Source organism: Physella acuta, unplaced genomic scaffold (genome assembly GCF_028476545.2).
Source record: "Physella acuta isolate Inbredline_101_S28 unplaced genomic scaffold, ASM2847654v3 ptg000076l, whole genome shotgun sequence".
NCBI classification, from domain to species: domain Eukaryota; kingdom Metazoa; phylum Mollusca; class Gastropoda; family Physidae; genus Physella; species Physella acuta.
In genome coordinates, this window is record NW_026731596.1 from 1,151,255 (window position 1) to 1,177,404 (window position 26,150).

Genomic DNA, 26,150 nt, shown 5'->3' on the forward strand with positions numbered 1-26,150 from the left:
TTTCACGTTATATAAATATGCTATAGGTGGCCAGGGCTAGATATGCCAGAAAAGCATTTTAAAATTTGCTTTGAAGAATAAAGGCTAAATTTTAAAGTCGGTGAGATTAAAATTAATAGAACTTTTTAAAGGTCACCTGTGACGTCAGTATATGAAGGGATAGTGTGGTCAGACACATGCTCAGCCGAAATCGGTGTTTTAAAAAGATAAACGTCTTTTGGAATGTCGGGTCCGGTTATTTTGTGATAAGTCACAGACGTGATGTCATTTTTGGATGACCTTCGAAACCCACTGTTATCTAACTAGATAACGGGTAGTCTAGAAACATTTAAAATAAATAGGCCTTTAATTCAAGCGTAACGCGTACCGTTTGGTAGTATAATTTATAGGGGAGCCGGACGTTTTCCCGAAAGTAACTTGCCCGAATGCCGTTTGCCCGAAGGCTATTTTCCCGAATGGACACTTGCCCGAATTGGACGAATGCCCAAATATACACTTGACAAATACCCCAATAAACAGTTGCCCGAATGCGACAAATGCCCAGATGGACACTTGCCTGAATGCGACAAATGCCCGAAGGGACACTTGCCCGAATGTTTAATCTCATATGGTTCTACAGAAACAAACAATACGCCATGTTTTATTAGCTTGTGGGAACTAGCTCAAGATGCGATATTCAGGAGATAAGGGAGTGGATAATGGTAATTATTCAGGAAATAAGGTGTTTACAAGGTGAGATATTCAAGATATAAGGGGTTTACAGGGTGAGATATTCAGGAGATAAAGTGTTGATATATTCAGGAGATATGTGTATAAAATGTGCCAGCAATGCATATCAAGTAATCTTCTCTGTTTGAGGTGTTTACACTTTTAAAAAGCATACCACAACAAGGTAGTCTGAGATTGACAAAGCTTAAAATATGTTTACAGATGTGTTGGTGAACATAGACAAAGCACCATTTACAAAGCTACAGAGGGACAGAGAATACGAAAACTATTTGACAATTTTAGAAAAGGTAACAGTTCAATTAAATTCTAGATTATTCCTTTCACATCTACAAGCACTTACTTAATTGTGCCATTTCATCCGGAGCTGAATCCTCGTCCATGTACTTCTCCATTTCGCCAATGTACTGCGACTCTACGTCATCTCCAGTCACGGAGTCTGACTTGGTCTTGGCGACGTTGCTCTGTGATTCCCTTCCATCTTGATCATAGAGATCTTCATTCAACAAACTCTGCGCCCTCTGGCGGTCCGTGCTGCTTTTATTCCCGACCTCGCGAGAGTTGGTCCGAGAAATCCTGTTGCGGGACATAGAAGACCCGTGTTTGCTTGATACAGAAATTTGATCCTGCGTGTTTTGTTCAGTCTCTTCGTTAGCTTCACTGTATGTCTGTTCAGTTTGGCATGCGGTTGTCAAAACACGCTGCATAATTTCCTCTTCAAAGTCTTTCAAGACAGAAGAAGCAAAGTCTCTTTTGGAAGTTCGACGGCTATCAATACGCACGTTTCCTGATCCAACTTCATAAATGGACTTTCTTTGGACATCCATTTCATCCAACAGCTGCCTGAAGTCTTCATCTACGTCGCAAGCCACGTCATACCGCGATACAACGTTAGCTGGCAGAGGTTGCTCTGTAACTCCTTTATTTTCCAACAGGGCGTAAAAATCAAACTCGGTTGAACCATCTTCATCAAAACGTATCACCTTATTGTTTTCTCGAACGATTGTACAAATATCCCCAATCGAGTTATAGTAAGACTCTATCAGTGCCTTGAATGTGTCGATAATATCACCGTTTGACACCCTCCTCGATAGATTGTTCAGTTTGAATTTAGCACTCCCACCCCCTACTTCGCTGGTCTCGTCGTAATTCTCTTTCTTTAAACAAAGATCTGATTGAATCAGATCGTTCATAAAATCAATAACATGTGCTAAGCTTTCAGCGCTTTCGTCTTCAGTGACGTTTCGGGGGTTGACCCTTGAAAGTAAAGAGTAAAAGGTTTGTCCCATTTCAGTGTAATAAAGTTCTGGGTTCTCATCACGACATAACATTCGAACTTGTTTTGCACTAAGGACTTTTGTGGGGCTTACAGCATTTATCTTACTAGCGTTTTCCATACTGGCTTTCGATGGGCTCGGAGTTTGCGCTGCACTGTTTTCCGTGGTTCTGGGTTTTGACTGGCTAGGGGTTCGTGCCGCACTATATGCTTCCTCTGCAAAAAGGGCTTTATCCTGGCTGGTGGCTTTTTCCATGCTTGTGACCTTTGACGGAGTAGGACTCTGCACTGCACTATTGACTTTTTCTATAAAACTGGCTCTTTCCTGACTTGTGGCTTTTTCCATACTTGTGACCTTTGACGGAATAGGACTCTGCACTGCACTATTGACTTTTTCTATAAAACTGGCTCTTTCCTGACTTGTGGCTTTTTCCATGCTTGTGACCTTTGATGGGCTCGGAGTTTGCGCTGCACTATTTTCCGTGGTTCTGGGTTTTGACTGGCTAGGGGTTCGTGCCGCACTATATGCTTCCTCTGCAAAAAGGGCTTTATCCTGGCTGGTGGCTTTTTCCATGCTTGTGACCTTTGACGGAGTAGGACTCTGTACTGCACTATTGACTTTTTCTATAAAACTGGCTCTTTCCTGACTTGTGACTTTCTCCATACTTGTGACCTTTGACGGAGTAGGACTCTGTACTGCACTATTGACTTTTTCTATAAAACTGGCTCTTTCCTGACTTGTGGCTTTTTCCATGCTTGTGACCTTTGATGGGATCTGGCTTTGTACTGTGCTATTTGCAGTTTCTGTAAAACTGGTATTTTCCAGACTTGTGGCTTTATCTGTACTTGTGACTTTTGATGGGATCTGGCTCTGTACTTTGCTATTCACGGTTTCTGTAAAACTGTCTTTTGTACTTGTAACTTTCGACGGGCTCGGGCTCTGTACTGCACTATTGGTTGTTGTTTTTTGCACACTGCTCACACTTTTGACTTTCTCTGCGATTTTAGCTTTTTCATATTCAATATCAGGAATTTGCGATGACGTTCTATTGCTTACAGTTTCCGTGCGGACGATGCTTTCAGTGACCACGGGCTCTGACATATCGTCCTCACGAACAATCGAGTCATTGATGCTTTGCGAGTCATCATTAACATCGTAGTCCATGTCATCTTGATCTCTGATCTCGGTGATGTCATCGGTTTCATCTTGATTCATCGGCCTGGAGCTTCCCGTCATTGGGGCACTCGCTGCTTCATCTTTATGGGGTTCAAGCTCTGGCGTTCCAATTCTGCTAGTCTCATCAATTTGAGCAACCTCTTGTTGTTCGTTATATTCATTATTAAAATCCGAAGAAGCCTCAGTCTCTTTCGATATATCAGTATCATCTACATTATTCTCGATATCATTGTTGACCCGCTCATCAAATGGAGAGTTGTAACTTTCTTTCCTTTCATTGGTGTCGTAAACACGCTCCTCAAGCTCAGGGTCTGTTTTCCTGCGACTGTACTCCCGCGGTTCTGATTTGCCACAGACTACAACGTCAGCGTTCTCCACTCCTTCCAAGGGAACGTGACATAATTTTCTGAACTCTATAATTTCTCTAGGATCAACTGTGATCTTCCTATATATACGACTTTTCAGATCCATAGCTCTCTGTTCACAGTCTTCATCTGAAGCATCGTTGAGCTGTACTGTAAAATCTTGTCCAGTGTCACACATGAAGTCTCTGACATCCCGACAAAGTGGTGCAAGGTAACATGTCTGGGTACCTTCTTTAGTGCTAGGCCGACGAGGTTGGCTACCAGAGGCCGCATATTGTTTTGCTGATGAATAATCCACGCAATCTTTGAAATTTTTACGGGCATCAGCGGACAGGTCAGTAGCACAATCCTTGTAACTTTCTTCAATGACATCTCTAAACTCTTCCGCCCCTGAGCCGGTCAAATCTGAATTTAACGTCATGAAATATTCGCATTCATCGGATTCGGCGTAAGAGGTCTGAGCTCTATTAGGAAAGGCTCTTTCTTCAATGCCATTACAAGATTTCGACCCGAAGCTTTGAATGTGTTTGATTTTCCCGAGATAACAGCCTGCGTCTGGATCGTGGAATCCATCGTTGCATCGGCAGAAGATAACAGCGCGGCAGCATTCGTTGTCTTTTGATCTGCACGTAGCAGACGTCTCGGTAGCTGGTCTTTCTTGGCTTGCAGTTCTTTTTCTACTGGGGGCCATTTCAGTCTGCAATCGTTCTCTCCCCTCCATGTTTACAAAACTCTCGTTTCTGGGTGGGCTTCTTGGCGCTCTTTCTTTTAGTTCCTGGAAATTGACCTCCTTGCCGACTGGATCGTTGTCATTATTGTCGTAGTTGGATGGTTTTATAATGTGGTTCTTATCATCAGCTGTTCTGGCTGAACCTACAGGATAAACCACATTTTCTATCACATCTTCGTCATAATCAATATTATGCTTATCATTTAAGTTTTCTTGTTTTCTCTTGTACAGTCTAGATGGAGACTGGAGGTTCTCATGTTCCTCTCGAGTGGGCGGACAAACACACTGACGTTTAAAGGTACCGATACATATCCGCCCAGGCTGGCCTAGAACACACCCCTGTCCACGTTTATCGCAGCCACTTGACGTGCAAGATTTCTTTTCTTGACTCCCCGATCTATCGTCGTAATGCTTAGCTGATTTAGACCGACTCCTCGAATCCTCGTAATCTTGTGGTCTTTGAGTGCGGTGACTGGACATTCTACAAGGTTCCGGGCAGACGACCAAACACTTTTTCCGACAGACGCTCTGTGACTCGTCATCAGAACATGTGCCCCGATGAGCTTTTACGATTTCATGCCTTTTTTCACATTTTATCATCCCTTGTGACAGTAAAGTGAAAATTGTTTTAGCTTCACAAGGGTCACAGCTTCTACTAGTGGCCCCGACCACACAAACTTCCTTCACTGTATCGCACGCGAACAACGGCGTTTTTTGCTTTTCTCTGTACACTTGACTGTTTGGTCTGTATCTTGGGTCGCCATCCAAATGAGTATCAGAATTTGCTTCCCTCTGATTTATTTCACGTATCGGTTGCGTATCAGGCCTGTTGGTTTGAATCTGAAACTCGTTATCAAACCGGCTTTCGATTTGGTGATCAGCTTCTGCATTTTCATAAGCATCCAGTTGCACTTTTGAAGTTGGTTTCATTTCATTCACTCCAAAATCGTCATATTGATGTTCGATTATCTCCTCCTGATGGTAATCAATTTCCTGATCCGCTACAAACGATGATCTTTTTGATGGTATCTGATTGATAGTGTTTAGACTTGGTGGTCTAGATTTTTGTTCAGATGATCTTTTAGAAGGGATTTGATTGATATTGACCCCACTTGGCCGTGTAGATCTTTGTTCAGATGATCTTTTAGAAGGGATTTGATTGATATTGACCCCACTTGGCTGTGTAGATCTTTGTTCAGATGATCTTTTAGAAGGGATTTGATTGATATTGACCCCACTTGGCTGTGTAGATCTTTGTTCAGATGCTCTTTTTGAAGGAGCCTGATTTACTGTGACGTTCCCTACAAAAGATGATCTTTTTGAGTACGTCGGAGAGTCATTGACAGCACTTTGCTGAACAGACCCCCGTTGACTTGGCAGGATATTATTTCTTTCATCATCGTAATGAGCATCGATTCTTTCATCCCGAGGTTCGCTGTTGTCGTGATTTGTTACAAACGATGATCTTCTTGAGGGAGCATCATTACCGTTTGGCGCGCCTTGCTGTGTAGGTCTTCGTTCAGATAAAGATCTATTTGATGCTTGACTGATATTGACCCCGCTTGAATGTATGGATCTTTGTTCAGATGTCTTTCTTAAAGGAGCCTGAACTATTGAATGCGTGCTTGGCTGTGTAGATCTTTGTTCAGAAGATCTTTTGGAAGGGATTTGACTAATATTGACCACACTTGGCTGCGTAGATCTTTGTTCAGATGATCTTTTAGAAGGGATTTGATTAATATTGACCTCACTTGGCTGCGTAGATCTTTGTTCAGATGATCTTTTAGAAGGGATTTGATTAATATTGACCCCACTTGGCTGTGTAGATCTTTGTTCAGATGATCTTTTAGAAGGGATTTGATTGATATTGGCCCCACTTGGCTGTGTAGATCTTTGTTCAGATGATCTTTTTGAAGGAATGGGATTAATGTTGACGTCACTTAGTCTTGCTGATCCTTGTCTGCTGCGGGCTGTATTCATTCTTTCCTCATCTTCTTGACGAGCGTCTATAGCGTGCTGATCGTCGATTCTTTCATCCCGTGGATCGTTATTTTCTTGATTCTGTGTAGGTCTTTGTTCAGATGATCTTCTTGAAGGGATCTGATTGCCATTTACCGCGTTTGGCAGTGAAGATCTTTGTTCAGATGATCTTTGTTTGGTGTTGACTAGACTTGGTCGGGCCGACCCTTGTTTGCTGCGAGGTATGTTTTCTTCATCTTGTTGCGACACTGTCCCCGACTCACTTCCCGAATGTGAATTGTTCACATTGATTTTACTTTTCTGACTTACATTGTTACTTTTGTTTCTGTTAGGAAAGGCTATTTCTTCAAGGCCATAACAAGATTTCGACCCGGAGCTTTGAATGTGTTTGATTTTCCCGAGATAACAGCCTGCGTCTGGATCGCGGAATCCATCGTTGCATCGGCAGAAGATAACAGTGCGGCAGCATTCGTTGTCTTTTGATCTGCACGTAGCAGACGTCTCGGTAGCTGGTCTTTCTTGGCTTGCAGATCCTTTTCTACTGGGCGCCATTTCAGTCTGAAATCGTTCTCTCCCCTCCATGTTTACAAAACTCTTGTACAGTCTAGATGGAGACTGGAGGTTCTCATGTTCCTCTCGAGTGGGCGGACAAACACACTGACGTTTACAGGTACCGATACATATCCGCCCAGGCTGGCCTAGAACACACCCCTGTCCACGTTTATCGCAGCCACTTGACGTGCAAGATTTCTTTTCTTGACTCCCCGATCTATCGTCGTAATGCTTAGATGATTTAGACCGACTCCTCGAATCCTCGTAATCTTGTGGTCTTTGAGTGCGGTGACTGGACATTCTACAAGGTTCCGGGCAGACGACCAAACACTTTTTCCGACAGACGCTCTGTGACTCGTCATCAGAACATGTGCCCCGATGAGCTCTGACGATTTCATGCCTTTTTTCACATTTTATCATCCCTTGTGACAGTAAAGTGAAAATTGTTTTAGCTTCACAAGGGTCACAGCTTCTACTAGTGGCCCCGACCACACAAACTTCCTTCACTGTATCGCACGCGAACAACGGCGTTTTTTGCTTTTCTCTGTACACTTGACTGTTTGGTCTGTATCTTGGGTCGCCATCCAAATGAGTATCAGAATTTGCTTCCCTCTGATTTATTTCACGTATCGGTTGCGTATCAGGCCTGTTAGTTTGAATCTGAAACTCGTTATCAAACCGGCTTTCGATTTGGTGATCCTCTTCTGCATTTTCATAAGCATCCAGTTGCACTTTTGAAGTTGGTTTCATTTCATTCATTCCAAAATCGTCATATTGAGCTTCGATTATCTCCTCCTGATGGTAATCAATTTCCTGATCAGCTACAAACGATGATCTTTTTGATGGTATCCGATTGATAGTGTTTAGACTTGGTGGTCTAGATTTTTGTTCAGATGATCTTTTTGAAGGTGCCTGATTAATGATGTGCCAGCTTGACTGCGTAAATCTTTGTTCAGAAGATCTTTTAGAAGTGATTTGATTGATATTGACCCCACTTGGCTGTGTAGATCTTTGCTCAGACGCTCTTTTTGAAGGAGCCTGATTTACTGTGACGTTCTCTAGAAAAGATAATATTTTTGAGTACATCAGAGAGTCCTCGACAGCATTTTGCTGAACAGACCCCCGTTGACTTGGCAGGATATTATTTCTTTCATCATCGTAATGAGCATCGATTCCTTCATCCCGAGGTTCGCTGTTGTCATGGTATGTTACAAACGATGATCTTCTTGATGGTATCCGATTGATAGTGTTTAGACTTGGTGGTCTAGATTTTTGTTCAGATGATCTTTTTGAAGGTGCCTGATTAATGATGTGCCAGCTTGACTGCGTAAATCTTTGTTCAGAAGATCTTTTAGAAGGGATTTGATTGATAGTGACCCCACTTGGCTGTGTAGATCTTTGTTCAGAGGATTTTTTTGAAGGAACCTTATTTACTGTGACGTCCTCTACAAAAGATAATCTTTTTGAGTTTTTAAGAGAGTCCTCAACAGCACTTTGCTGAACAGACCCCCGTTGACTTGGCAGGATATTATTTCTTTCATCATCGTAATGAGCATCGATTCTTTCATCCCAAGGTTCGCTGTTGTCATGATTTGTTACAAATGATGATCTTCTTGAAGAAACATCATTACCGTTTGGCGCGCCTTGCTGTGTAGGTCTTCGTTCAGATAAAGATCTATTTGATGCTTGACTGATATTGACCCCGCTTGAATGTATGGATCTTTGTTCAGATGTCTTTCTTACAGAAGCCTGAACTATTGAATCCGCGCTTGGCTGTGTAGATCTTTGTTCAGATGATCTTTTAGAAGGGATTTGATTAATATTGACCCCACTTGGCTGCGTAGATCTTTGTTCAGATGATCTTTTAGAAGGGATTTGATTGATATTGACCCCACTTGGCTGTGTAGATCTTTGCTCAGATGATCTTTTAGAAGGGATTTGATTGATATTGACCCCACTTGGCTGTGTAGATCTTTGTTCAGATGCTCTTTTTGAAGGAGCCTGATTTACTGTGGCGTCCTCTACAAAAGATAATCTTTTTGAGTATTTCAGAGAGTCCTCAACAGCACTTTGCTGAACAGACCCCCGTTGACTTGGCAGGATATTATTTCTTTCATCATCGTAATGAGCATCGATTCTTTCATCCCAAGGTTCGCTGTTGTCATGATTTGTTACAAACGATGATCTTCTTGAGGGAGCATCATTACCGTTTGGCGCGCCTTGCTGTGTAGATCTTCGTTCGGATAAAGATCTATTTGATGCTTGACTGATATTGACCCCGCTTGAATGTATGGATCTTTGTTCAGATGTCTTTCTTAAAGGAGCCTGAACTATTGAATGCGTGCTTGGCTGTGTAGATCTTTGTTCAGATGATCTTTTAGAAGGGAATTGATTGATATTGACCCCACTTGACTGTGCAGATCTTTGTCCAGATGATCTTTTAGAAGGGATTTGATTGATATTGACCCCACTTGGCTGTGTAGATCTTTGTTCAGATGATCTTTTAGAAGGGATTTGATTGATATTGACCCCACTTGGCTGTGTAGATCTTTGTTCAGATGATCTTTTAGAAGGGATTTGATTGATATTGACCCCACTTGGCTGTGTAGATCTTTGTTCAGATGATCTTTTAGAAGGGATTTGATTGATATTGACCCCACTTGGCTGTGTAGATCTTTGTTCAGATGATCTTTTAGAAGGAATTTGATTGATATTGACCCCACTTGACTGTGTAGATCTGTGTTCAGATGATCTTTTTGAAGGGATTTGATTGATATTGACCCCACTTGGCTGTGTAGATCTGTGTTCAGATGATCTTTTTGAAGGGATTTGATTGATATTGACCCCACTTGGCTGTGTAGATCTTTGTTCAGATGATCTTTTAGAAGGGATTTGATTGATATTGACCTCACTTGGCTGTGTAGATTTTTGTTCAGATGATCTTTTTGAAGGAATGGGATTAATGTTGACGTCACTTAGTCTTGCTGATCCTTGTCTGCTACGGGCTGTATTCATTCTTTCCTTATCTTCTTGACGAGCGTCTATAGCGTACTGATCGTCGATTCTTTCATCCCGTGGCTCGTTATTTTCTTGATTCTGTGTAGGTCTTTGTTCAGATGATCTTCTTGAAGGGATCTGATTGCCATTTACCGCGTTTGGCAGTGAAGATCTTTGTTCAGATGATCTTTGTTTGGTGTTGACTAGACTTGGTCGGGCCGACCCTTGTTTGCTGCGAGGTATGTTTTCTTCATCTTGTTGCGACACTGTCCCCGACTCACTTCCCGAATGTGAATTGTTCACATTGATTTTACTTTTCTGACTTACAATGTTAGTTTTGTCTTCCTTGCCCCCAACTTCTTCAAGTGTAGTCCCCAGGCCTAGTTGGTCAATGCCACCTGATGGTTGATTGAGTTGAGAGTTTCCTAGTTCAACTTCTTTTGGTTGTATTGGAGGTTCTGGTAAGATTGTTGTTTGTTCTACAACTTCTGACAGGAAATCGATATTCTCCACGTCAGATACCTCCTGAGTTGTGTCGTTAATTAAGGTTCTTGAACCAAGAACAAACAGGTTTTCGTCAAGTATTATCCGGGTGTTATAAATTGAGTGGCTTGTGGGCGTGGTTTGGGATTCTGCTGAAGCCATGTTGTGTTTATCTATAGATCTTGTTAAACACACGTCTCCATCTTTATCGTTTTGCTCTAGCGGGCTGTAATGACGCAATGCTAGGTGTTGTATATTGTTATCAGTACAATCACTTTCTTGTCCACATCGTGTACAGACCAAAAAAGAATTGCTGGACGGTTTGGTACTAGGACTTTTTGATGTCACCTTTTGACTGTTGAGAGTAAGTTCTGCAGCGCAGAGCTGGGGAACTAGCGAGGAATTGTCAGGATGACAGAAGCTGTCGCCCCCGGGTGAGCTGGTTAGCTGTAGGACTGGTTCCAGTTCAGATTGTCCACAACAACATTTGTTTGTTTCACGTCCCGACTTGTCCCTCCTGTTTCTGCTCTTGTTCATGCTCCTAGCCCCGGCACATCGACCCCCAACTTTGGCATCAGAAGTGCTAGACACCTTGCGTGCAGGGACCTGTGCTTTCTTCCTGTCCAACTACGACAAAAGTAGATTTTATGTTGTTTTCTTTTACTGGCGGGTTTAAAGCGTTAAACTTTGCCTAGGTCTTATAAAAATATAAACATTTTAACAGGGGCGTAGCGAGGGGGGGCGGGGGGTGCGGACCGCACCGGGTGACACCATTTAGGGGGGTGACACCAAGGCAAAAAATAGCAAAATATATAGAGAAAAACTCGAGGGGGGTGTAAATCGAAAGTTTGAGCGGGGGATGCAAATCGAAAATTTGAAAGTTTGTCCCTGGGAAGGGTCTCTATGCCTCTGGGGGGGGGTGACACCATTAAGTGACGCACCGGGTGACACCCGACCTCGCTACGCCACTGCATTTTAATCTTTCTTTAGACTTACCTTCGCAGTTGGAATGATCAACGTGTTGTGTTTAGTATTCCTTCCCTTAGCCAGGGTCGCGAGATTGCCGATCACCTCTAAAGTGGCTACTAAGGGGAGAGCCAACAGCATCATTGTTCCTGTTTACCGGTGCCTAATTACCTGGTCTAATGACAACAATAAACATCGTCTACAGTAGTATTGTTAACTCTTGCTAGGCCTGTCCTTCAATTATTCCTTATCCGAATAGGTACCAAATGACAACCTCGATAAAATAAAACAAGTTCAATACCGTTCATCACTAGTCTAAATTTGAAACACCTACGGAAAAGTATCTATGTTAAGTTTAGATGATACATTGGGATGAAAACGTTTAAATGGAGTCGCCAAGCCATCAATACAACTATTCTTCTATATACAGTAGCCAGATTCTTAGAAATCAGGAATTCATAGAAAAGTTGCCTAGAAAAGACAAACTGTTTTTATTGACAAAAGCTAGACAATATAATTAAGGTAATTAAAACCCCAGAGTTGATAACTCAATCCCTTAAATGTTCCCAAAATTGTTATAATCTAGCTCGCGTGAAATTCAGCTACCGAGATCTAGATGGTTAGGATACTGTTAGGGTTAGATCAAAGGTTGCACTGTGTCTAGGGTTCCGATTAAGATACTAGAAAAACAACGCACTGGATATATCCTATTGAATTCTCGTCAGTAACTATACTTATAACACTAGAAAAGTATAAAACTGTAGATCACATTTAATTAAAAAACGTACACTGAACTTTCGGATAGGTAGAATCAAGTGTGTAATGTGCGTGTCTAAATGTGACTGGTCTCTTGTTATGTGCAAGCCACAGGTTTGAACGGGTGTTGCAGGTTTACAAAAAAAAAAATGTAAATATTTGATTATGTAATTAGTAAGCTAATTAGTGGTCCGTGAAGCTTTGATAGTTGCAGCTAAATTTTAGGTTTTGTTAATACGCGGGGTTGTTTTTTTTTTTCAATGTATAACTTGTACAACTTGATATAGAGTTACTGTGGTATGGTGGATAAAAACAAAAAGCCGGTCAATAAATGAAACACCTGCCGGATACTACGGACGTAGGATACTTTAGAGTTAGAGCTACAGTCAGGATCAGTGGCGTCACAAGCCGGGGGTCGAATGCGGCCCGGGTATCACCAATGTTAGGGGTGACACCAAATCGAAAAATTTTAAGATACACTGTCAAAATAATGTTTTATCCAGTGAAACAGAAAAATAGAAGGGGTGAGGGGTGACACCAAAACTACAATGAAAAATTGGTGGAGGTGAAATGACTCCCTCAATTACATCACAGGGTGACACCCGACCTAGTGACGCCACTGGCCAGGATCACGGTCACCAGGGTTAGAGTCAGATTTTGTGCTGTTAAGGTTTAGAGCAGTGTGTCTAGATCTAGCACACCCAAACACAGCCTATGACTACAGTTAGTTCTCTGATATTGGTGAAGGCAACGGTTACAGTCAGAAATAAGCGTTTGGCTTAGTTTAGCAATACTGCGGTACAAACTTAAGGATAATATATTAAATTCGCCCCATTCGAATCTTTAGTATAGAATCTACCTAAAACACTTTTCCTAAGTTATACTAATGTAGATATGGCTGATATAACATGTACCTAATCTACCTAAAGCGCTGGGTTTGTACGGGGTGTATTTATATATGTCGTGCTATTCAGAAATGCATCAATTGTTTGAGTTAAAGTTCCATTAAGTCTTGAGGCGACCCGTGACAAAGACTAAGTGCTGCCACCCTGTTTGGTAATCGTCCACCCATGTAGTGACACTCGCTAGATTATCTTCTGTACACGGTGGATCGCCATGTTAACATCTTTATTTATGTTTCGGTTACTTCCGTTCGAGAATGGTTGCTTGTTGTGCGCCTCATGTTGCTGTGCAGTTTTAGCTGGTGCAAAACAATCGAGTCGCAGCGGGACGCAAATTGTGTCGATGTAGTGAATGAAATGCATTATTTATTTTTAAATCAAAACTAATTACTTTAAAAAAAAAACAGTTTAGCGATTTTAAACCAACTCTCACTATTTTTTTTTACTACAGTTTGATTTTTAAATACGGCAGCATAAATTACAAAACTAGCCAATTATTTGATTACCAAGCATTTTTCTTAGTAAGGAACGTAAGGAATAAATCCTTAGACGGAGATCTTGTGATACTGATATGTGCCTTCATGTTGGTCTTTACACGTCGCTATATCTTTAGTGCTGGGCTATTGTGGAATTTTCTTCAGTTTATTTTAAAAACCTGCCACCCACAAAGCACCAATAATATTTGAAGAAACTTGAATTATTCAGGATCCTTACTTTTAGTGACCAGCTCATAGAAGGTATGAATATTCACATACATCTGGCCATATTGTCAACACTATCCGATCAAAGCCACAAATACTTAACCTTAAGTGCACACTGCACGTGACATATGGACTTGTATTTGTGGTCTCAAAGCTATACAAACTTTGTGTTTATTTTTATTTTTTTCAGTGGATTTTTTTTCAATTTTATTTCAAAATTCGTAGAAGCTTATCTACGTGTACAGTAAAGTTGTCTTTCTTAAATCTTATTTGGATTTGTATTACAATTCAGCATTTCGTGTGTATGGAATCGATTGATAACTTTAGTTACAGTCAGATGTTGGACTTCAGCTGGTGGAGAATCCACACTGTTTTACCGTGACACTGATCCAGCATTATTTTACCGTGACACTAATACATTTGTTTACCGTGAAAGTTTTCAGGAATTTTTTCCAATACTTAATTTTTTTAATGAGAATAGAAAAACGATTTGCACATAAAATGAACGCAGTTTTTGTATACTAAAAAGCAAAATATGTACTTTTAACTAGAAATAGCCTAAAGTACTACTTCCGGTCAACTGATATCACTAAAAATTGTAAAGCAGACAGTGAATATGATTATGTACCTTTATATGAAATTTCGACCAGCAAACTGAAACGGTATTCAATGTTATCAGTATTTAAAATAACAAAAATAGAGTAAATTAATGTTTCCGGTAACCGGAAATAGTTCAAAAGTTGGTAAAAACTTGCACATACAATTAATGATTATATGTGCAATTTCTTCAAACTAACTTAAATTTTACTCGTTATCGGCTTTTTAGAAACCGGAACTAGAGGATATATCGCTTCCGGTTACTGGACATTGCTCAAAAGTTGATAGAAAATTCAAAAATGTGTCATATTTATGTATAAATTATCGTCAAATTAACTGACACACACACATACACATACAGACGGACAGGATGGCAAAACTAATTTTTTCCGTTCCGGAAGGCTGTAAACGTCAAATTTGTCTAAATCTCGATTTAAATTTTTTGCACGATTAAAATACATTCTTTTATACTCTTATATACCATAAAGTAATGAGGTGTAAAACGGCGAACACTGTCAAAATTTGCATTTAATTTTTGTGCACGATTACAATGCTTTTTCTATACTCTGTATAAGAGAAAGTAAATAACACACTAAGTTTTTTAATTATCTAATAAGAAAATTTATTCATAATGACTAATTATAGCCCTTGGTGATGAATACTAAAATGTTTGGTTTCATTTTAAAGGTAAAAAGACAAAAGGATTTCACTAGTTATACTTGACGATATTACAAAATCTTAATTTTAAGAATCTATGCTGGTAACAAGAAAAATGGGTTTTACTAATTATAATAATCATCATCATTATTCATGTGGACCCCTTGTGGAGGAAGGGGATGTAACCACACCTCTCCATCGTACTCAGTTCTGGGCGATTCCTCCTAGTTGGGCCCACGACATTCCGGCTGCTTCTGCTTCTCCTATAGCTAACCTTTTTCACGTTTTTTTTTTGTCCTACCTACTTTCCTCTTTCAATGTGGTTTCCCATCTAGTGCCTGTCTGGTGATGTTGCTAGATGATATATGCAAGGTGCACTAATAATACCTGTCTATAATACACAATCTTAACAAGAGGAATCTATGCTGGCTTCAAGGCTAATATAATTCAGTAGCAACGTAGGTCTACTTTATCGAATCAGTAAACTAAACGATTTTGGTACAAAGTACATGAAAACAGATTTTTTTTTCAACACCACAAATGAAAGCTCTGTTTATGGGAAATTTACATACAGAATAGGTAGAAACAGATTATGTCTATGCTAAATATGGTCGCTTTATTTTGCATGTGTTTTGTTTTGTTTGTTTTGATGTACTTTTTTGTACTTAACTTTTGATTGATTAAACTTCATACTTAATTGTGACCGCTCAACTTTAAAATGTTACTTTAATGTTATATCGCTAGTAATATTAAATAAGCCCTTACTAATATTTGATTTATATTAAACCAAGAAACACGACGCGGCATGCTATATGATTTGTTTCGGCATATTTAATACCCACAGTTGCCTAAGACTTAGCAATTACTATGTAAATGCCCTTAGCAAATTTCTTGTAAAATGTTTCTTTAATTTCAAAATATAATGTAGAATGGATAGTGTACCTCGCAATTTTAGAGATTACTTGAGTATTTCATCTATAAAACTAGAGGTGAAGTCAGCGAGATGACCCATTGAATCAGTTTATAAATTAAACGGCTTTAGTTTTTAACTAGTTTCATGTAGTTTCCGGAGGACACATTAGCAGGTAATGTATTTTGGCCAATATACTCATTAAGAATAGCAGTTAACTTATTCGCCGCCCAGCTAGTATCAGCTAACTTATTCTATAGAAACCTACGGGCCGCCCAGCTAGTAATAGCTAACTTATTCTATAGAAACCTACGGGCCGCCCAGCTAGTATCAGCTAACTTATTCTATAGAAACCTACGGGCCGTCCAGCTAGTATCAGCTAACTTATTCTTTAGAAACCTACGGGCCGCCCAGCTAGTATCAGCTAACTTATTCTATAGAAACCTACGGGCCGCCCAGCTAGTATCAGCTAACTTATTCTATAGAAACCTACGGGCCGCCCAGCTAGTAATAGCTAACTTATTCTATAGAAACCTACGGGCCGCCCAGCTAGTATCAGCTAACTTATTCTATAGAAACCTACGGGCCGCCCATCTAGTATCAGCTAACCTATTCTATAGAAACCTACGGGCCGCCCAGCTAGTATCAGCTAACTTATTCTATAGAAACATACGGACCGCCCATCTAGTATCAGCTTACTTATTAAATAGAAACCTACGGGCCGCCCAGCTAGTATCAGCTAACTTATTCTATAGAAACCTACGGGCCGCCCAGCTAGTATCAGCTAACTTATTCTATAGAAACCTACGGGCCGCCCAGCTAGTATCAGCTAACTTATTCTATAGAAACCTACGGGCCGCCCAGCTAGTAATAGCTAACTTATTCTATAGAAACCTACGGGCCGCCCAGCTAGTATCAGCTAACTTATTCTATAGAAACCTACGGGCCGCCCAGCTAGTAATAGCTAACTTATTCTATAGAAACCTACGGGCCGCCCAGCTAGTATCAGCTAACTTATTCTATAGAAACCTACGGGCCGCCCATCTAGTATCAGCTAACCTATTCTATAGAAACCTACGGGCCGCCCAGCTAGTATCAGCTAACTTATTCTATAGAAACATACGGACCGCCCATCTAGTATCAGCTTACTTATTAAATAGAAACCTACGGGCCGCCCAGCTAGTATCAGCTAACTTATTCTATAGAAACCTACGGGCCGCCCAGCTAGTATCAGCTAACTTATTCTATAGAAACCTACGGGCCGCCCAGCTAGTATCAGCTAACTTATTCTATAGAAACCTACGGGCCGCCCAGCTAGTAATAGCTAACTTATTCTATAGAAACCTACGGGCCGCCCAGCTAGTATCAGCTAACTTATTCAATAGAAACCTACGGGCCGCCCAGCTAGTATCAGCTAACTTATTCTATAGAAACCTACGGGCCGCCCAGCTAGTATCAACTAACTTATTCTATAGAAACCTACGGGCCGCCCAGCTAGTATCAGCTAACTTATTCTATAGAAACCTACGGGCCGCCCAGCTAGTAATAGCTAACTTATTCTATAGAAACCTACGGGCCGCCCAGCTAGTATCAGCTAACTTATTCTATAGAAACCTACGGGCCGCCCATCTAGTATCAGCTAACTTATTCTATAGAAACCTACGGGCCGCCCAGCTAGTATCAGCTAACTTATTCTATAGAAACCTACGGGCCGCCCAGCTAGTATCAGCTAACTTATTCTATAGAAACCTACGGGCCGCCCAGCTAGTATCAGATAACTTATTCTATAGAAACCTACGGGCCGCCCAGCTAGTATCAGCTAACTTATTCTATAGAAACATACGGGCCGCCCAGCTAGTATCAACTAACTTATTCTATAGAAACCTACGGGCCGCCCAGCTAGTATCAGTTAGTTACAGTTTGACTGACGTAATAATAAGCGTCAGCTGCAACCTGCAGTAGCTAGACAGGTGTATCATATCTAGACAGGTGTATCATATCTAGACCGTTGTATCATATCTAGACAGGTGTATCATATCTAGACAGGTGTATCATATCTAGACAGGTGTATCATATCTAGACAGGTGTATCATATCGATATAGGTGTATCATAGCTAAACAGGTGTATCATATCGAGATAGGTGTATCATAGCTAAACAGGTGTATAACAACTACACAAGTGAAGTGAAGGCAAATAGGTGTACTACAGGTAGAAAGGTGTACAGCCACTAGGCAGGTAGATACGGCTAGACAATTGTATTGCGGGTGGAAAGCTATACCACAGGCAGGTCGGTGTGCCTATTCTAGACAAGTATATAAAATTGCAAGTAGACAGGTGTTCCACAGGTAGACAAGTGTACGACAGGTAGACAGGCGTACCAGAAGTAGACAGGTGTACGACAGGTAGACAGGTGTACGACAGGTGTACGACAGGTTACGACTGGTGTACGACAGGTGTACGACAGGTAGACAGGTGTACGTCAGGTAGACAGGTGTACGACAGTTAGACAGGTGTACGACAGTTAGACAGGTGTACGACAGATAGACAGGTGTACCACAGGTAGAAAGGTGTACGACAGGTGTACGACAGGTGTACGACAGGTGTACGACAGGTAGACAGGTGTACGACAGTTAGACAGGTGTTCGGCGGGTAGAATGGTTGAAAATAAATGATCTGCTTACCTGATGTTTTCTTAGGACGGTTTGTTTTGTTGACAACTCTGTAGTCTCTCCGGCTCCACTCCAAATCCTCCTGCCCGCTTAGCTCGTCGTCCAGTTCTTGTTGTTTTGCCCTTTTCAGTGCCCTCAGCTCGTCTTCCGTGAGTTCTCTGGTTATGATCTGGTCCTCGTGTATCTTTGTTCTGTCTAAAGATCCGTGGTCTCCGGTATCCACGGGCTCTAGGACCAAACGGAACTGTTGAACTTTCGAGTTGCACATGCAATCAGCAAGACTCAGGGACTCGATCGCTTCTGCCTCGCAATAAAAGTATTTTCTGATGATCGCGTCTGTAAGCTCTTCATCTGCAGTCAACGCATCACTGGCATTTTTCGACCTGCTAGCAATATCTCTGAGAGTGCTGTGGACTTCTTCGGCTGTACGGTTTCTAGGAGATTCCATGATAAGCCGGTCCACTATTGGCTCGCCCTGTACTGCCGGGGTATCATCGAGGTAATCTCTCTCCATCCCAACGTTGCCAGCTTGGCTGTTACGTTGTACAACTAGTCTAACCGGAGGACTGTCCAGTTCGAATAGCTCGTCTGTTGAGAAGCCGACGCGCTTGATGTATGCTGGCTCTGGGCTGGATGAAGCCGCATTCCGGAGGATGTTGGCGGTGGAGGCTGAAGTTGTGTTTGTGGCACGATCCAGCGATGTGTTTACGGGCTTAGGTCTAGCCGCCGGTGTTGATGATGTTCTTCTGAAGCTGCGGGTGACATTAGCGTGAGCCGAATCGTTTAAAACCGATGGTCGCCGAGATGCGTTCGTCGATTTGCTGATGTAGTTGTCCGCGGTTCCAATAGCTACATTGCTTTCTGCAACAAGTCGTTTTCTTTCATCGTTAACTGGGGGACTGGTGAAGTTGTCCACGCTTTGAACAGCGCTATCCGTCATTTGTCGCCTCCTGTTATTCTCAGCCTGGGTCGTTGATCTTGCTACCTCAATGGCAGGACTAGTGGAGCTGTCTATTTTCTGAACGCGGCGGGAAGCATCCGCCTGCCTCGTCTCATGTTTTGGTGTTTTTGCCAAGCTTCGTATTTGTTCAGCTTCAGTTTGATCATCAGCATCTGCTGGAGACTCGACGTACTGAGGTTGCTTTCGTTTCAGTTTTCGAACCGACGCAAAGTTTCCTGTTTCTTGGGCGTCCGTTGAAACATCGTTTACCTGTTTACGCTTTGTCGGAGGCCTTTTGTTGTAATCGTCTTGGTTGTCTGGCAAAACATTACTTTGCTGAAACCCTTGTGGTGGTGTCGGGGTGAAATCGGCTAACTCTTCTGCATCATCCGTACATGGACAAGGAATAATGTAACATGTGCACTCCTCACTGCCACCCAGCACATCATCTGCAAACTGGATGTGTTTGCAAGAGGTGTGTTTAGAATTAGTAAGAATGCCGTAGATTTGGTTCTCGATTGACAGGTCGACACGTCCAGCTTGCTTGTTTTTTATTGATAGGTTCTGGATTAAGTTGCCCTCATCGTCGTAACAATCTTTCTTAATTTTGTTAAACGTAATTTTTGTGAGCAATGAACAACTGCTTATATCTTGGAGATCTGTCCCAAAATCATCGTGAGGCGGTTTTTTAGATTTTCTTTTAGAACTCTCCTCGGCTGGAACTGTTCGCTTTGATTTCTTGTCTGGATCCTTGGAGGCGCTACCCACCTCAGCCTCATTGTGAGCTACATCTCTATTTCTATCGGGCTCTGGTAAATCTTCCCAATATTCATCGCCATCCTCATATTTATTTCGATGATTCGTTTTCCTACCGGTGGATGTGGGCGTGTGATCGCCGTCAAGTGCTTTGAAGTTAGATTTACTTGAGGGCGACCTTTCACTGGCATATGGATCATCATCTGAATGAAGGGTTCGCTCACCATTGTACCCCACTGGCCTATGAGAGCTGTCTCTTCGTCTCTCGTTTATGCTCCGTCCATCTAAGACATGACGGAAATCCTCCAAGACGAAGGCACCAAAGTCAGCTGTACTAGTCTTGAGTTTTTCTCGAGATTTCGCCACGTCCAATGACACGTTGCAGCTAAAATCTTGAAACCTTTTTTTGACGATAATATTATCAAAATCATCTTCAACGGATCCATTGAATTCAACTCCAACTTTCTCATCTGTCTGAACTTCTTGTGTATTTAGTTGCCTTAGTGATTGCACCGCACTTATCATTTTATTGCTTTGTTGCCTCTGAACCTCTTGGGGTTCTGGAGCAGAAGCAGACAATGAACTCCGAAGACAATTGTTTTTCAAATGTCCATCAGTTTCAGTATAATCAGTCTGAACTTCGTGGGTACTCGAACCCGGCCTTAGTGCCTGCACACTCGTCATTTTATTGTTCGGCAACTCTGAAGGTTCAGAAGCTAAGGCAAAGAATTTTTCCCAAGCATATTTTTTTAAGTAATCATCTAGTTCATCGGCATCCATTATGATGTTTAACTCTGAGGGTTCTTTGGTGACAGAAACCGCCGACACTGATTTAAGAGGGGCGGTCTCGTCCACCGTCACGTCCTCCGTCACGTCCTCCGTCACGTCCTCCGACTGTGTAATCTTCTCACTCTCGGACGTGTTTACATCACTCACGGCCAGAGACTCAGGCTCCGTCACAGGCTCCTCCGGCTCCGTCTCCGTCACAGGCTCCTCCGGCTCAGTCTCCGTCACAGGCTCCTCCTGCGTCCCTTCCGGGGATTTTTTCTCAGCCTCCCTCACCACCTCCTCCTGTGTATCTTCCTGCGATTTACTTTTTTTCTTTTTCTTCTTCTTGCTTTTATCTTTATCGCCGTGTTTCTTCTTTTCTTTTTTCTTATCCTCATCGGACCCCTTACTCTCGTCGGCGAAGTATGGGTCGTCCAACTCGTTGCCGCCCACGACGACTGCCGCTTCTGCCCCGTAGGTTTCAATTGTTTTTGACGTCCTTACCTTCTCCTCCACTTCACCACCAGAGGCTACAGGTTCCTCTTCCGGCGCAGTGTCTGTCTCTTCCTGTTTCGCGTCACTGTCTACGGCCTCCTCTACTTGCCCTTTCTTTTTTTTCTCTCCCTTTTTCTTGTTCTTTTTCCCCATGGTTTGATCTCACACTGTGTTTGGGTGGACTCGATTCAGTGTTAGCTAGGATACGTGCTTCCCTGTGGTAAATTGTCAAAACTGTAAATACTAAGATATTGTTAGCTAGGATACGTGCTTCCCTGTGGTAAATTGTCAAAACTGTAAATACTAAGATATTTTTAGCTAGGATACGTGCTTCCCTGTGGTAAATTGTCAAAACTGTAAATACTAAGATATTGTTAGCTAGGATACGTGCTTCTCTGGGGTAAATTGTCAAAACTGTAAATACTAAGATATTGTTAGCTAGGATACATGCTTCCCTATGGTAAATTGTCAAAACTGAAAATACTAAGATATTGTTAGCTAAGATATGTGCTTCCCTGTGGTAAGTTGTCAAAACTGTAAATACTAAGATATTGTTAGCTAGGATACGTGCTTCTCTGTGGTAAATTGTCAAAACTGTAAATACTAAGATATTGTTAGCTAGGATACATGCTTCCCTGTGGTAAATTGTCAAAACTGTAAATGCTAAGATATTGTTAGCTAAGATACGTGCTTCCCTGTGGTAAATTGTCAAAACTGTAAATACTAAGATATTGTTAGCTAAGATATGAAAATTGTCAAACTGTGAATTTCTAAGAAATTGCAACAAAGATTAGAGACATGGCACACATTATATTAACACAAAAGGACGCAACGGTGTGCCCATCCCTAACCCATATAAGCTATATATAACGTTTTTGTAGACCTCCAAAAATTCATAATATATAGCCCTCCCTCCGACCCCGAAAAGCTTGATTTCAAAAGGGCCCACGACGTTACGCCTTTGTCAATAATCGCCATGTTATTGCGAATTTTCGCAAAGCTGCAAAATCTTTATAAAAACTTCGGAACTTACTAAACGACTGGATTTTAAAAAAACCTAAAACATTTAATTTTTCATTTTATCACTGGAATTACAAGTAAACATGATCTGACCCGGTTTCTTTTATTTTGTTTTTGTTTTTTTTTATTGGCAGTTTTGAAAACATCACTAAAAAATTGGGTTTTCAAAAGGTGATTAGAGAAAAATCTCGCTGTGAGTTGTTTTTCCCAGGATTGTACCTAGACACGTATTGTATACATGTCGCAAGTGTAAATACTACATAAGACAAACAATAATTTGCTATACAGAACCTTCCTGACCATCTTCTGAAAACACCAAATGAAAACATCTATTTCTATCTAGAGTCTAGATCACGGGTTCCCAACCTGGGGGTCGCGACCCCCTTGGGGGTCGCGAAGGTCTTTCTGGGGGGTCGCCAACTGGTATACTAAACCTTAGTAATTTGAAACAAAACATAAATATTTAGAAGAATTTTTTAAATTCGGCTTCATTAACATCACTGGAAATGTAATAGAGAAGAAACAAAGCGCACTGTACAAAGTTGTTCTCTGTCACGAATCTATGAAATCTTCAAAACTAAAACGCCATTTGAGACGAGTCATTCGGAACACACCAAAAAATATATGGAGTTCTTTTCACCAGAATTAGTGCAAGCATCAAATAAAGTCGCGATAGAAAATGCCAAGCAAAAAAAAAAAAACAATCGGAGAAAATCTCATCAAGCGCTGCATGTACGTAAATGTTAAATAACACATTTTTATCGAAATTAAGCTTACACCATTGTTTGCTTTTCAAGTTGATAAATCAACAGACGTGAGTTCGTGTTCGCAGTTGCTGGTCTGTGTTTATATTAATGCGGATGATAGCAAAGAAGAGTTGCTCTTTTGTGAAGATAGCATGGAGAAAATAAATATCTTTTTTGAAACTGGATGATTAAAATGTGTTAGAACGGCTGTGGGGGTTTGTACGGATGGTGCGCCATCATGTTTAGCTCAAAATCGGGCTTTCCGAAAACAGAAAAGATTTAGCTCCCTAACCACTGCCCTAACCAATCGACATCAAGAGTCCATTGCTAGTATAAGTCGTAAATTATATAAAATCTGGAGCCTTCAAAGAACTGAGCAAAAACATTAATATAGATCACGAGGTTCTGCTCTTCTACACTACAGTACGCTGGCTGTAAAACGAAATGTTGTAAATTGTGTTTCTGAATTGAAATCTGAAATCTAATTGTTCTTTGAAGTGCAAACGAAAAAAAAAAGACTTTTTGGTATACTTAAAACGACATAGAGTGGTTGGAGAGAGTATCATACCTAGCAGATGTATTCGAACATCAAGATAAGCTTAACCTGAAGCTTCAGGGAAAATGTACGAATATTATAACTTTCCATGATAATCTCGGGGCATTTTTATCAAAGCTGCAAAATCGGTAAAGAAAATAAATCTTGGAAATATTGTAAATTTGAGAAACTCTGCGGTGTGGTAGATGAATCTGATTGTGAGATAAATAAAATTTTGAAAGAAGCGATTTCTGGGCATCTTGAATCTCTTGAAAATGAACTGCATCGCTTTTCTCTGAGCTGAAAAAAAAATCTGTATTTAGGCATTACCCATTCTCTTCTTCCCTTGATGTTGCCAGCATTTCCGATGAATTACAAGATGAATTATTTGATTTGCAGAATGATTCCGAGTAAGATGAAAAACTGCAGACACAATTTTGGTGTAGTATTCACCATTCATACCCAAACGTAAAATTGATTGACTTTTCGAGAATATATTTTCAACACTATTCTTCGATTAAAAACAAAATTAAGATAATTATAATGACATAGGTTGGCGTTAACAATTTTTTTTAAAATGAAAAACTTAACCACGAAGGTTTAGTGAATAATATGCTATTAAAATAGTTATCAAGAGTAGTTCATATTGAAAGTCTATTAGAAAATCTTATTTTAGTGCTTATTAATTACCATACTAAGGTAAAATCACGATATAGCGTCGGAAATTATTGGGTAATGTTCGTTGAGTTTCGGTAACATTCGTTACTGTAAACCATAGTTTATTTGACCGATGAAAGAAAAATAAAGTCAAGTGCATTAAATTAATGCTTTAACTTAATTTAATGTTTAACTGACCAAAAATTAGCAACAATTAGTAAATCTAAATATTATTAATAAAGTCGAGTGTAGTAATTAATGTTTTTTTTTAAGAAACAGAAAAAACCTGCAGAAGATTTGCGACAACCAGCTCTAGTTCTGTTAGTAAATAAGACGATTAGATTAACTAAAGTTAAAAGTAGTAAGAATAACTAGAATAATGTTTAGTAGCAGCAATAATTAGCACATACACTTAAAATAATTAGAAATACAAAATAATTACCCAAAACAGTATTTAAAATGCAACTAAAATCAATCCTTGCACATTTTTAAACATTATGTATTAAAAATAATATGGCGGCAAATAAATGATGGTTTACAGTATTTCCGGTGGTTTCCGGAACGGCTCGACAGGCTACGCCATGGTTTTACTGTTTTTTACTGCTGTACAGTTCCGGAATAATAACCGACGCTATATCGTGATTTTACCCATACTAATTTTGGCTTTTTAATTCTATGGGGGTCGCGGGTCATTTACTTTCTATAAAAGGGGGTCGCCACTCGAAAAAGGTTGGGAACCACTGGTCTAGATCTATGTTTTATTTATATTTGTTTATGGCAGAATTTTCGTCAACTCGACTTTCAAGTCGCCATTGGTTATTAATTACTTCGCCTGTCTTTTTAATTATTTATCTTGTACTGTAAAACTCTAAGAAAAAGTTACCTTGTTTGACATTAATTGGTTAAATTTCTAACTGCATATTGAAATCTCCAGACTAAGATTGTACGTGTTTTTCTAAGGCGAAGCAATACGCTTCGCCATGATTTATTAGGCAACAGTAACTTCCGTTCAATTTAGTGCTAGAAATGTTTTTCCCCCAAGAAAGCAGTACGCTTTACTACTGAACAGTGAACAAACTGTGTTGCGTACATCGTGCGGTTTAAGGAAAAATAAACCAACCTCATAATATTTCATATAAATCTATATTTATTGTCAAATCATATAATTACGATATAGTCCCTAATTGAAATTAAAAATAATTTTGCGTAATTTTTCTTCTGATTTAGAGTAACCTACCTACACAAATGTTTACCCAGTGAATGTATGTTCACCGAATGGTAGGTGATTTTAAAATGTTTACCGAGAACATGTACGTACACCGAATGGTAGATGATTTTAAAATGTTTACCGACAGCATGTAAGTACACCGAATGGTAGGTGATTTTAAAATGTTTACGGAGAGAATGTATGTTCACCGAATGGTAGATGATTTTAAAATGTTTACCGAGAATATGTACGTACACCGAATGGTAGGTGATTTTAAAATGTTTACGAAGAGAATGTACGTACACCGAATGGTAGGTGATTTTAAAATGTTTACCGAGAACATGTACGTACACCGAATGGTAGGTGATTTTAAAATGTTTACGGAGAGAATGTATGTTCACCGAATGGTAGATGATTTTAAAATGTTTACCGAGAATATGTACGTACACCGAATGGTAGGTGATTTTAAAATGTTTACGAAGAGAATGTACGTACACCGAATGGTAGGTGATTTTAAAATGTTTACCGAGAACATGTACGTACACCGAATGGTAGGTGATTTTAAAATGTTTACGGAGAGA

General features: G+C 40.5%; 2 protein-coding genes across 4 annotated transcripts in view; both read right to left on the minus strand.

Annotated features, from left to right (window-relative positions):
- LOC131953326 (uncharacterized) overlaps nt 1-13,119 on the minus strand; it is a 30,118-nt gene extending 16,999 nt beyond the window's left edge. The window contains exons 1-3 of the mRNA XM_059316468.1: nt 12,932-13,119; nt 11,283-11,582; nt 1,070-10,913 (exon numbers count right to left, since the gene is read on the minus strand). Coding sequence (XP_059172451.1) covers nt 1,070-10,913; nt 11,283-11,396 — 9,958 coding nt within the window. The 5' untranslated portion in view covers nt 11,397-11,582; nt 12,932-13,119. The remainder of the gene's footprint in view (nt 1-1,069; nt 10,914-11,282; nt 11,583-12,931) is intronic.
- A 1,613-nt stretch (nt 13,120-14,732) lies between these two features.
- LOC131953737 (uncharacterized) lies at nt 14,733-25,356 on the minus strand. Of its 3 annotated transcripts, none has more exons than XM_059317082.1 (3): nt 25,246-25,356; nt 18,458-21,619; nt 14,733-15,219 (listed from the first exon to the last, which is right to left on the minus strand). In XM_059317082.1, the coding sequence occupies exons 2-3, from the start codon at nt 21,555-21,557 to the stop codon at nt 15,197-15,199; spliced, it is 3,123 nt and encodes a 1,040-aa protein (XP_059173065.1). In that variant the 5' UTR covers nt 21,558-21,619; nt 25,246-25,356; the 3' UTR covers nt 14,733-15,196. The 3 variants fall into 3 exon arrangements, with proteins under 3 accessions (XP_059173065.1, XP_059173056.1, XP_059173076.1); XM_059317073.1 differs by having other exon boundaries at nt 14,733-15,252; XM_059317093.1 differs by having other exon boundaries at nt 14,733-15,256.
- Between the last annotated feature and the right edge of the window lie 794 nt (nt 25,357-26,150).